This window comes from Aquarana catesbeiana, linkage group LG03, assembly GCF_042186555.1.
Source record: "Aquarana catesbeiana isolate 2022-GZ linkage group LG03, ASM4218655v1, whole genome shotgun sequence".
Classification (NCBI taxonomy): domain Eukaryota; kingdom Metazoa; phylum Chordata; class Amphibia; order Anura; family Ranidae; genus Aquarana; species Aquarana catesbeiana.
The window spans coordinates 283,279,913-283,293,091 of NC_133326.1; the positions used below are offsets into that span (position 1 = coordinate 283,279,913).

General features: G+C 42.8%; 1 protein-coding gene across 2 annotated transcripts in view; it reads right to left on the reverse strand.

Annotated features, from left to right (window-relative positions):
• The window catches only part of NUDT4 (nudix hydrolase 4), a 47,794-nt gene extending 34,853 nt beyond the window's left edge, over positions 1-12,941 (reverse strand). Inside the window, exon 1 of one of the 2 annotated variants that reach the window (XM_073620178.1) lies at positions 12,402-12,941. In XM_073620178.1, the coding sequence (XP_073476279.1) occupies positions 12,402-12,872 (471 nt within the window). In that variant the 5' untranslated portion in view covers positions 12,873-12,941. The remainder of the gene's footprint in view (positions 1-12,401) is intronic. The other variant, XM_073620179.1, reaches the window with a different exon arrangement.
• Between the last annotated feature and the right edge of the window lie 238 nt (positions 12,942-13,179).

Genomic DNA, 13,179 nt, shown 5'->3' on the forward strand with positions numbered 1-13,179 from the left:
TTGCTCAGCTAGTCAAGTCCTCTAAAGAGAACCTGTTATCATGCCTAGTAAGAGCAAAATACAGGCCTACATTGTCAATAAGTTACTGAAGGTGCGGTTTTTTTTTTTTGTTGTTTTTTTTTTTTTTCTTTTTAACATTTTTAAATGCTTGTTCTTCCCCAATATGGTTACTGCATTAGAGATTTGTAGACAAATCACTTAGAGTGCTGTAGTTTCTGCAGCCTCATTGAACTTTCCAGCTTAAGGGCTCATTCAAATACCAGTGCATTGTGGTAATGTTTTGTAAGAGGTACATTATATTGAGCGCCAATGCAAAATGCACACTTCAAAATGAGTGACACCACTCGGCACTGAATGGAACCCCAAGGCACCTGCACTACATGACCTGTGCTGCACTGAATAAAGTAGCATAAGTTTAGGTGCATTACAGCAAATTCATTTAAAAATATGCCACAAAGCTTGAAAAAGTGTGTGCCCTAAAGAACACCTATACTGAGAGAACAGGCTGCTCTTCCTAGCCTATAAATATTAATTGCCTGGCTGTTTCTGGCTACAGAACTTTCAGTCAATGATCTAGAAGCAGCATGCAATTAAAAGTAAATTAAGAACTCCTGATTTGCATACTTGTGTCATGCTCGAGTTTAAGGATAGTACACAAGGGCCAAATATCAGCCAGTTCAACAGAAGCCAGTGTGTACAGCAGCCTGACCAACTTCTGTTGAACGGGCATGCTGGAAAACCAGCATCTGATTAGTGCTGGCAGCTAATGGCATTCCAGCACTAATTGTTTTCTGAAAAGCACAATGAGGGACATCGCCGCACTAACACCGCTTAGTTACAGTTGTGCTTGTAAATTTACATATCCTGGAAAAATGTATGATTTCTTTGCCACTTTTCAGAGAATATGAATGATAAACTTCTTCACTTCACTCGTGGTTAGCGTTTGCCTAAAGCCATTTATTATCAATCAACTGTGTTTACTCTTTAAAACCTAATCACAGCAGAAACTACCCAAATGACCCAGATCAAACGTTTATATACCCCAATTCTTAACACCATGTATTGCCCCCTTTAACATCAATGATAGCTTGAAATCAGGACAGTGTCCCTGGACGGTATAATGTTACATTGATATCAGCAGATCTAATCTGCAAAGCTTACAGGACCCTATGTGCAGTAATAGAGCATCCTAGATGATAAAACTACTGCAGTGTGAAGACCCCATCCTAACAAACGGAGTTCTGTGGACACACTTGGGACACCTGTCAGAAACCGGATGTGCTTGCTTACTGCGGTCGGGCGAGTGGACCCTTTGGTCCTTAGACTTTTTATAATTTTGCATAATATGCCGGTGCTCACCTGCAGATAACCTCTACCCACTGTTCAACATTAAAACCCCATACTAGACTAGCCCCGCTAAACGGCCCGATATAGATGATCTGAAATCACTATCAGTGGCTATATACAGCTCTCTACACAGGGTATATTATTAGCCAAATACCAGCAATTCAGCTAACCCAGTGTTATGTTTACTATGGGGTTTACTTTTCAAGTGTGTGGACTTTAAAATCAATACCCTGGTATCCCCTAGACAGGGGCCTGTTTACATACAGTGACGGGATATGCACATTAATTTATGGTGATACACACTAAGATCTGTGTGCCTACCCAACCGCCACTTCTAGCACTTTATATTGCAATCCATTTGGGTATATGATGTGTGCTTGCTGTATGCGTGACGCAGCTGCTTTTACTCAGACAACGTTGTCTTATTTTAATGTAGTCTAGGTGTTGGTGTTGGGTGCCTAGTTTTTGTATACCTTTGTATTATTTTTTCATTGTGCAATAAATAGTTTCCCTGATATAAGCAGCTTGGCCCACCCATGACTTCTTTTTCAGGGGGTCCTTCTTCCCCCTGTATTATTTAAACCTTTATACTCCCTAGATGTTTAACCCCTTCCCAGCCAGTGTCATTAGTACATTGATAATGCATATTTTTAGCACTAGCTTTAGTGTTACTGGTTCCTGCAAAGTGTCAGTGTCCAATGCAATATTGCAGTCCCACTATAAGTTGCTGATCACCACCATTACTAGTATAAAAATACAAACACAAATGCCAGAAAATAACACACACACACACACACACACACACACACACACACCATATTTTGTAGAAGCTTTAACTTTTGCACAAACTAATATATGGCTTACCAGGGTGGATAAAAATCAATGATTCTTTTTAAAAAAGAGGGGAAAAAAATGAAATAAAGGATTTTTGATTTTTATCAAATTTTCATAAAATGCTTTTGGAGTAAAAATCTATCTAAAGATAATTTTCTATTTAAGATACATCATTTAGTTTATTCGATGAAATGGAGCTTAGTTACGTAGCATGAGACTGTATATTCTGTAATATTTACATTTTTGGTAAACTCATTCAATGAATCCAAGCTCTGCAAGCTGAGATAACATGCACTGCATTGATGCATTCACACAATTTCACAGTAACCATGAGATAAACCAAAGTTCAGGAATATTCCTTTATCCCATGGTTTTGCAAATCTATGTATACTACAAAACTGATTGAATCGGTTCAGATATCGCCGTTTTACTGACCTGACAGCTTATTTTAAATAGGAAACCATCATTTTTTTTGGCAAATATTAAAAATTCTAACTACCAGCAAGAATAAGTCCTTACATTTAAAGAGCACCTGTCATTTCAGATCCATCATGGCAGCGCCTGTTAGTGGGCATCCACTCAACTGCTGCCGCCACGTCCCTCACCTCATTGTGTTACAGCCGCATCCATCACCAGCTGTCCCATTAAAGTGAATGGGACGGTTCGGTGAGTCAACAGTGAGCCAGAGGAGGCGCCGCAGTGGGACAGCGATGACAGTTGTTCTTTAAAAATTATTATTTAAATCAAGCCTTTTTACTAGTGATTTAAATTGTGACTCAATCAAATCCACCCTGTAGCTTACTGGGATATATTTTTCTACCAAAAATATGTAGCAGAATATATTGTCCTAAATTTATGTAGAAATTAGTTTTTTTTTTTAATTGGATGTTTTATAGTAGAAAACTGTTTTTTTTTTTTTTTTTTCAAAATTGTCAGTTTGGTTTATAGCGCAAAAAAAAAAAAAAAAAAAAAAAAAAAACCACCAAACACAGTGGTGATCAATTACCTCCAAAAGAAAGCTCTATTTGTGGGAAAAAATGACAAGTTTCATTTGGGCACAGTGCTGCATGACCGCGCAATTGTCAGGTAAAGTAACAGTGTCCCATCACAAAAAATGGCATGGTCACGAAGAGGGTAAATCTGGGTCAAGTGGATAACTAAATTGTACGCCACACATTTTTGTGAGGTTTTACCAAATGAATCTATTAGTTGTAGCCCTAAAATGTATAGAACTATGACAACCATGTGAATTTTTTTTCACATGAAATCAACATTCATCTACTGAAAGCATGAATGTCTCAAAATATCTTTACAGTTTATCTCATGAGCCATTTTCTCACCAACTCAAATGGCTTCCATCGTAGGGTGGGTATTTATAAAAAAAAAAAAAAAAAAAAAAAAAAAAACTTTATTTAGACACAAATGTTTTGCCTTTCATTTCTATTTTAAAATGTATGGGTTGTTTTACAAGGTGAGGGTTTATATATCCTTTAACAGATACTCATTGTAGATGCAAGATATATTTCCTGGGGAAAAAAATCTTGTGAGACGCACATAAAAGTTTATGTATGCTATGCTGCACAAATCAAAACACAGTAATTTCAGCAGACTCAACTGATAAAACAGCAAGTGTCAAACTTCTGGGACCCTTTTACCTTTATCTCCAAAATGATCCAGTTACCAAATGAGCATTTGTAATAATATAAATCTCCAACTCTTGAAATGTTTTTCATTCACAACCAAAACCCAATGTGCAATAGCGTGATGTGCTGCACTAATCACTTGTCAATAACGGCCACCTTTAGAAAGGCATGCGAGGCATCTCCCTTACATGTGGTCCTCAAAGGAATGAAAGGTATCTGACAGACAAGCTGACACATGACTAATTTCTCTCATACATCTGCTGTTGACCGAATTGGATTTGGACATGCTCATTCAAAGCCATGGGTTGTCCATCCTTTAGCTTTGGTGAACGACAAAAAAAAAAAAAACAAAAAAAAAAAAAATCAGTGACATGTCCTTGGTTGCATATTTGATTCTATCCCACTGGTAGGTTTATCAAGGAATTGACTAACTTAGGGTACTGGATCCTTATGCACATAGGTGGTTTGGCCTTTGTGTGTCAAATTCAAGGGTTTTCAGGAGCCATGAATGCAGCGACCCGCCCTGCTGCCAGCAGCCTGTCAGTTTTTGATGGGCTGGAATACACAGCTTGATGCTGTACTGCGAAGTATTCACATTTAGGGCGGCATTCACCCCGAATGCATACAGCCCTAAGCGCAAGTACTGACCAGTAAAGCATCCAGCCACTGCGTTATTTCAGCCTGTCATATTTTGATAGGCTGCTGGCAGCAGGGCCGGATGCTGTACCAGTGCCTCCTGGGTGTGTCAACTCTGGGATTTGAAGTACATGGATCAACCACCCTTGTGCATGTAGCCTAAAAAAGCTGCATCTCATTCAGGAAAGTTATGCAGTTGGTTTTGTACGCATTTGCAAACTATGAGCCTGCAATCCAGTGTAGCCAGAAGCAAAGGTTTTGCTGAGATTCAAAACAGACCTGCAACAGTTATATATAAAAGCTATCAGATTTTTACGCAAAACCAAGGTGAGGTAAGAATTTAGACTTTCTGCAAATGTTTAAAAACCATGCTTCTTTACAATCACCTTCTGCCCAGTACTTGTGCTACAAATGATAAACAGCACAGCATATAAAGGCTGATGTACATGAAGGGCAGACCAACAAGTAGGGTATGAGTACCGATCATTAGCACAAACAGCTTACACATAAATTGACCGCAACAGCTCGTAGGGCTCCAATGGCAACGCCTACACACTTATCTCTCTGTGGTGTTAGTAGCCAGAGGCTTATGTACACTTCCCTAAACTGTCAATTGGGGAATAATGGGGAATCTGTGCTTGATTACCACGGAATGATACCATACAATGGCTCAGGATTGACACAAAGTACAGCTTCCTTTGAAAATGCTAGTCGACTAACCGTTACGGACTCATACTAGCTTTAAAGTGGTTGTAAAAGGCAGAAGTTTTTTTACCTTAATGTATTCTCTGCCTTCTGCATTCTGGTGCATAAACAGTGGTTCAAAGCATTGAAGCGACTTACATTTTAAGGTCAGCCTAGCACTGACAACCACTACACTTCTCTCAAGACAGGTTACTTAAATTCCTGTTTTCATGGACCAGCTCACTTATCATACCACCAATTCAGTTCTGTTTCCACGTGCATCTGTAACAGCAAAATACATTGCAGCCTGGAAATGTCACGTGTCCACTGTAGAAAATGTAAATCCTATATTTCCACACTGAACTTCAATTATTTCTAGCCTAATCCTACTAATCTGATCGATCTTGAAGTTTGAACACTGGGGTAAGCAGTTTTAAAAACGTCATTAGATCCAGCCCTGACTTCCACTTTAAATTCCGTGACACGTTCACCATGCTCTGCTGTGTCACACAATTCAGAGAGATGCTCAGAGGAGTTTCAGGAACTCAAAAGTAAAACAAATAAATGAGGAAAAGCTGTAAAGCATGCAGGTAATCCAGGGAAGAGATGGCCAGCAGATAAGGAGCAACAAGATTTTTCATGTATCATTCCCATTGCTGCTACCAGGCAGAAAGTGTATGCTGAGACTTTAAATCTCCTATAAAATGACACTAAATACATGTTTATAAAAGCTAAAGAGTTATAGTGTATTTTCTTAACTCAAAAAGTACCTTCAATTGCTCTCAATTCTGCCTGATCACGTGAGCACTGACTGGCTGTCACAGTGGTCACATGTTTGAAAGCTAGTCCTGCATCATGTCAATTAGGATGCAGCGGCTGCAAGGACACATTCAATCCTCCCAATTTGAAAGTCATGCTGGTGCACAATGGGTGCAGCGGCTGTGTGCCCAGCTGATGCATCCCAATTAACATAAAAGCAGGCAAACATGGCCCTCGCACGGGCATTACTCGAATGCAGTCAAGCTGCATATAAAGTACTAAATAGGTTTCTTTAATTTTTTTGTGCCGCAACACTGTTTAAAATATATATTTTGCTAGGGGAATACTGGAGAGCAGCCCAGGTCTCCAGTGGTCCACGATGCCCAATGCAGGGCGTGTGTCATTTTTATCCTACTTGGAGCACCTGTAAGGTTTTTAGGGCAGATTGTGTCTTGGCTGGTGAGAGTCACCTTGTCTTTTCCCCTAGACTCCTTTCACACTGGAGGCATTTTTCAGGCGCTTTAGCGCTAAAAATAGCGCCTGTAAAGGACCTGAAAAAAGCCTCAGCTGCAATCCCAGTGTGAAAGCCCAAGTACTTTCACACTGGGGCGTTGTGATGGCAGGACGTCACAAAAAGTCCTGCAAGCAGCTTCTTTGCAGCGCTGTAGAAGTAGTGAATACACCAATCCTAAAGCGCCCCTGCCCACTGAAATCAACGGGCAGCACTGCTGCGTTTTGCGGGTGGTTTTAACCCCTTTTTTGACCGCTAACAGCGGTTAAAAGTGATCCGCTAGCGGCCAAATAGCACTGCTAAGACCGGGCACTGGCAGTGTGAAAGTGCCCTTAATTCCACTGTCATTGGGACAATAATTTACTCCTAGTCTCAGCCACATACTTTTCGTGCCTTCCTTCCACCGATTTGACATGTCAAATCGCACCAATGTGAACCCAGGCTCTGTCACGAAGGGGTACAACTGGCTGCTGTATAACAGTCTAAACAAGAAACAAAAACAGTTATTTAAGTGAATTTAAAGGCTGAAGGTTTTTTTTATCTTTGTGCATTCTATGCATAAAAAGTAAAAAAAAAAAAAAAAAAAAGAAACTTTGTGCGCAGCAGTCCCCTCAGCTGCTGCTGTCAATTAGAACTGCACAATTGTTAAAAAAAAAATCGTGATCTCAATTCAACCCCCCTGACAATCTCTACTGCAGAGTTTGCTGATTCTTTCATATAACAAGTGGAGAGACTTATCTGCTCACTCAGCTGTCAAAAGAAAACATCTGGGCAGTCTGCCAAGTTTTTAACATGAAACATTGTAACCAACTCTTCCTTCTTAGATCAAAGGGATAAACTTCTGTGTGAAAAAAAAATTTCCAGGCAGTCTGCCAAGTTTTTAAACTACTGTAAATGCAGGAAGTTTAACCACTTAAAGTCTAAATCTTTTTCTGAGACTTGCTTAAGTTAAAATCAATATAATTTGCTAGAAAATTACTTGGAACCCCCAAACATTATATATATTTTAGCAGAGACACTAGGGAATAAAATGTCAATTGCTGCAATATTTTATGTCACACTGTATTTGCCCAGCGGTCTTTCAAAGGCAATTTTTTGGGAAAAAATACACTTCAATGAAAAAAAAAAAAAAAAAAAAAAAAAAAAAAAAAAAAAACAACACACAGTAAAGTTAGCCCGATTTTTTTGTTTTAATGTAAAAGATGATATTACGCTGCGAGAATCGTGAGAGAATCGTGATCTATCTTCTAAGCAAAAAAAATAGTGATTCTCATTTTAGCCAGAATCATGTGATACTGGGTGGAAAATCTAGGGTGATCAAAGGGTTAAAAAGGTGCCTACATATAATGTGTGCTGCTTTTACTAAGATATCTCAGTTTCTCATCCCTGTAGAGAAACTGACAGATCACTCACTCTGTACAGAGCTCTGTGTTTACCAACACATAAGCTCTGGGGTGCATGCGATTGCACACAGCTGATCAGCAGGTCCAGGTCATGAATCCTTGGCCGGTGTTCTGTCGAGAAGTGCCCCCCATCGGATAGTGCCCGGGCTGAAGGGCGCATGCGCCGTACGTACAACTGATTTTAACATCAGCTGCTGTGATGGCGCAGGCGCACAATAGCCAACGGAATTTTTATTTTCTGTCAGATTGTGCCCCGCGCTCCCATGGCGAGTTCATGTCCATGATGGGCAGATTGTGGCGGAATTAGATGGCCAGTGCTCCAAAAAAACACTTTGTGATGGGCAGTTTTTAACATTTCTTGTGAGCGGAATATCTAATTCCGCCCACAAGAAATTTAAAAAATAGCCCATCACAAAGTGTTATTTTTTTGCAGCACTGGCCATCTAATTCCGCCCCCAACATGAAGAAATCCACCCATCATGGACATAAACTCGCCATGGGAACGCGGGGCACAATCTGACAGAAAATAAAAACGCTGTCAGCTAATGTGCACCTGCGCCGTCACAACAGCTGATGTTAAAATCAGCTGTTATGTACGACGCATTCGTTGCGCATGTGCCCTTCAGCAAGGGCACTATCCGATGGGGGGCACTTCTATTGGTTGAGAGCAGTTAAAGCAGAGTTCCACCCAAAAGGGGAAGCTCCGCTTGTTTGCTTCCTACCCCCTCCACCGTCACATGGCACCTTTCGGGCAAAATCAGAGCAATCGTGTCACCTTTCCGCTCCCACTTCTGGGTAAGATCTACGAAATTTCCAGTCCCTCCTACTGAATTCACTCTGCTTTAAAATAAGTATTCCCGGGCACGCTCATGTCACCCAGACCACAGCGGTCCCTGCTTCTGTGCCCAGAGATCTGTGGAGTTACGTGCCCAGGCAAAGTTTGCGCTCATGCGGAGCCAACCCATTCCAAACCACAAGTGGATTATGCCCAGGAACACCTCTTCCAAGGGGCATGATGCACTTAACTGTTCCCGGGCACGGTTCAGAGCACTCACACTAAAAACCAGAACAAGGGGGTAAACTGTGCCCAATTCTGGTACAGCCGCCAGTGAATGCACTTCAGGCTTCATTCACACTATGTGCGGTCACCAGTGTTTTTCCTGCACTGGATAAGTACAGGTTACAGCCAGGGCACATAGAGAACAATTGTTTTCTAAGTGCACTGTGGTGAGATGTTCTACTAAAAAGTCACTGTACTGTCATCTACCAAGCCAAGCTATGACTAAGCACCAGTGAGGGTGTGAAACGCGCTAGCTACAGCTGTTCCTTATACTGTATGGACTGTCTTTTGTACCAATAAAAGGTGATTGCATTAGAGTGCGGCTATCTGGGTTTTCTTCACTACAATACCAAGCCAAGTCCTTGGTCTTCTCTGCAATGCAATTAAATGGACAACACAACGTTCACAAATGATTCTAATAGTACCAGCAAACTTTTTTTTTTATATAATCTATTGCTGATAGAGAGTACAACAGCTAGAGAACTTTTGAAAGCATTTTGAAGGCCTCAACTTCAACAGTTTGCATCATCATAAACTTAAGTGCGAGCAATCTGCAGAACAGAAGATCAAATATCGTTTTAGTAAACTTATAAAATATTGGCTTTTTAAGTATGCCAGGCAACTTCTTAAATGGTAAAAATAAATACATGTACAACCAATTTTTCATCTAAAAAAAAAAAAAAAAACTAACTTCTCAGGATGTTAAAGGGTAGCCACACATTTGTGGTTAAAAAACAGAATATAAAAAGATTAATATACCATAAACAATTGCTCCACAAGTTATAGTGTAACTGAATGTTATTAAGAATTCTCATTTTCAATAGGCAGCACTGTACTATTCAGTAAGGATGAGCTCAGGCGCGTTCGCACACTCCACGTGCAGAGTCTGCCAGGAAGTCGGCACTGCACAGCGCTAATCAAGTGAGACATTGTATCTCCCTCTCTATTTGTCTTGTTTACCATTATCATTTAAAGTGAAAGTAAAAGAAAATCCCAAACTTTGGGTTGTCCCCAGAAAAGTAACAGAGGGGAAATCTTCCAATGAGGACACTAGGTTCTGGTGATCTGGGGTCCCCAAGGAATTCCCCTAATTTGCAGGGATTTCCTCTCACTTCCTGTTAGGCTATGGGACAGGAAGTGATGGAAAATATCTGCATAGGGACACAAAACTGACAGGGGTTATAACCCTCCCTTGCTCTATCCAAAATGTAAATAAAAAAAGTTTTGCCCACAGTTCTACTTTAAAGTAGATATCTGGTCAAAAGCTAAATAAGCTCAAAACCTACTCCTTCCCCCATTCTAAGCCTTATGATAACTACTATGTAAAGGAAAGATGTGTATACCTACCTAATCTAAGGGCGCTCTGGTCCTGTCATGTGATCAGATCCCAGTGTCAGCTTTAGTGAAGAGGAGGGACAGTGGACAACAGACACGTCATAGTAAGCCTATTGGTGACACTACCGTATAGGCATTGCAGTCGTTATTAAGGATGAGCCCCGGCGTGTTCGCGCACTCCTCGTGTTGAGCCCGCCAGGAAGTGAGACATTTTCCCGATATGGGGCTGCAGAGATCGGGAAATGTCTCACTGCCTGCGATTAGCGATGTGAAGTGTCGACTTCCTGGCGGGCTCGGCACGTGGAGTGTGCGAACGTGCCTGAGCTCATCCTTACTTTTCAGTAAAATGCAATATAGCAACCTGGAGGTGTCCTGTACACAGATGGCCCCCCAGATACGCAATTTCCTGCTTGTAGTACTGGCTAATTTTCTTAAAAGTCTGCACTATGATACAAAACCAGATTTTGGGCATTCCCTACAACAAAAATACAATTTTTGTAGATACTCCCAAAAGGAGATCACATCTAAAATGGAAGCAGACCCTACCACTTTCCTCAGAACACTGCATGCGCAGCAGCGGATTGATAATTATAAAATCACTCCAATTAGATTCACTTTCCACATGGGCACAAACCACTGATTGTTCAGAACAAAAAAACAAAAAAAGTAGGTATGTGCAAAAAAGTTTTTTAAAAAATCCTTGTAATGTACAAAGATCACCCAGAGGAGAATGAAGTTAAGCTGGCCAGACATTGTACAATTCTCTTTTTCAATTTCCTTTAGATTTACCTTGAACTATGCAGTGCAAGGCCCTGCCCGACTGCATACAAATTGAAAGCGTTTACGTTTGACCTCACATTGTATGGTTTTGGTAAAACTAAAGAAAATTAGAATATATCGCAAACCTTACTCCTGAACACCTTTAGTTCAGCCCTCGAGTTAAATGGGGAGCACAGCACTTTCACCTAGCAGCTAAAAGGGTCTCCGGTTCGTATCCCGACCACGACATCATCTGCCTGGAGTTTGCATGTTCTCCCTGTGCCTGTGTGGGTTTCCTCCGGGTACTCCGGTTTCCTCCCACACTCCAAAGACATGCTGGTAGGTTAATCAGACCCTGTCTAAATTTGCCCTAGTAGATGAATGTGTGCTAGGAACCTTAGGTTGTAAGCTCCTTGAGGGTAGGGACTGATGTGAATGTACAATGTATATGTAAAGCACTGCGTAAATTGACAGCGTTATACAAGTACCTGAAATAAATGAAAAAAAAAAAAAACCTGAATGGATTCTATTTTCGATAGAGCAGATGGACAAGTCTCCCCTGCTACAGTAAAGCTGCAGGTAGAGGAGATTTGTCCGTCGATTGGATGCAGTCACTGTTTGGGTGCAATGTACCATCCAAGCTTCTTCAAACCAACAGACAAAACTGATTTTCCTGAGCTGGGTGGTCCCGACAGGGTCACTCAAGGTTTGAATTCCAGCCGATTCAGCAGGAATGGGCAGAAATTTGAGCTGTGCATGGCAGGCTTCAGTAATACCAGTAAGCTGTGCCTTTTATACCTGCGCCTTCCTAGGTTTACCGGTGACACCTCTGGTGTGTTCCTTGTCACAAGCGGACATCTCCCTCCTGGTAGGTGACCCTGGGTACACTAACAACATGCACCATGAACTTGTACATTGGAAAAAAAGCAGAGTCCTAACTAGACGAGCTGTCATACACATGTTTTTATGTAATCCATAGCACACTGAAAGTAGATGATGGGACATCAGAGCCTGCCTGCCACCAGAAGACCACTCTAGAGTAACATCTTCATGAAAAGTTCAATTCAACAAAGTTCCATCACTGGCTACAGCTGGCAAAGGGAAACTGGGGCATAGATGTGCGGTAACCCATGGCAACCATATACTTCTGCTATGGATGAGTGAACTTGGCTACTCTGCACCACAGGTGTACAAGACTCACATCACCCAGACAAACTTATGATCTCTGGCCACACACACACAATGAGAATCGGAGAAGACATCTACAGACATGAATACAACTTCCCCCTCTGTCTGGTCATGGCTGCTCCGGGGCCAGTGATCATCAGAGTGGTGTGGATCCCCCGGAGACACATGTGGCAGTGATCTCGGGTGCCCCCCAGTGGCGGGGTAGCAGTGACACAGCAGGCCTCCCCTCCCCCCAGTCTCACCTCATCCTCCCTCTCGTTCTTGAAGCACAGGCAGGCCGCCCGCTTCTTGTAGCCTTCCCTGTCGTAAGTCCTAGTCTGGTTCGGCTTGAACTTCATCATAGAGGCGGCGGCTGCTCCTCCGACCTCCCCGAGTGCTGCTGCTGCTGTCACCGCGACTCTCGCCGCTCGTTTATCCTCGCTACACGTCCGAGAGCGCCCGGTGCGGGAGGAGAGCCGGCCCGGGGTTAGAGAAGCCTGCTGGCTGCGGAGAGCAGTGACGCTACGGGGGAGACGCGACTCTCCATGGACTTGGACCTTCTCCAGTGTGTGTCCGTTCTTGTGGTGTGAGGCCCCCTCACCGCCGCCTTCTCTCACCCGGCCCCCCGTGACTCCCACCCCTTGCGCGCGCAACGGTCCGTCTTCCCACCAGACGAGTGCTAAGGTAGCATTCCAGCGCGCGCCACCCTCCTGTAGCGGTCGAGAGTCGCGCATGCGCGTTGTCGAGGGCGGGGGGGGAGGGCTAGAGACCGTCCGCGAGCCGCTGCTCAATGGACACTCCGCGTGCGCGCGCGCTCCGCGAGACTGTACAGGGCGTGGCGCGCGCATTCCACTATCTGCGGAAGCCACGCCTCCTTAGCTGTGTGCGCGTGTGTCCCTCGTGCTGCGGGAGAGGAGGGGGGGGAGCTCCGCCCTCTTTTACAAGTGTTACCCGGGCAACCGTCCAATGAGGAGCATTCTCCTGAGTAGAGAAATGCCGCAACACACCTTGCCGTCTGTCGCTATAGGCGCGCGGTTCTTC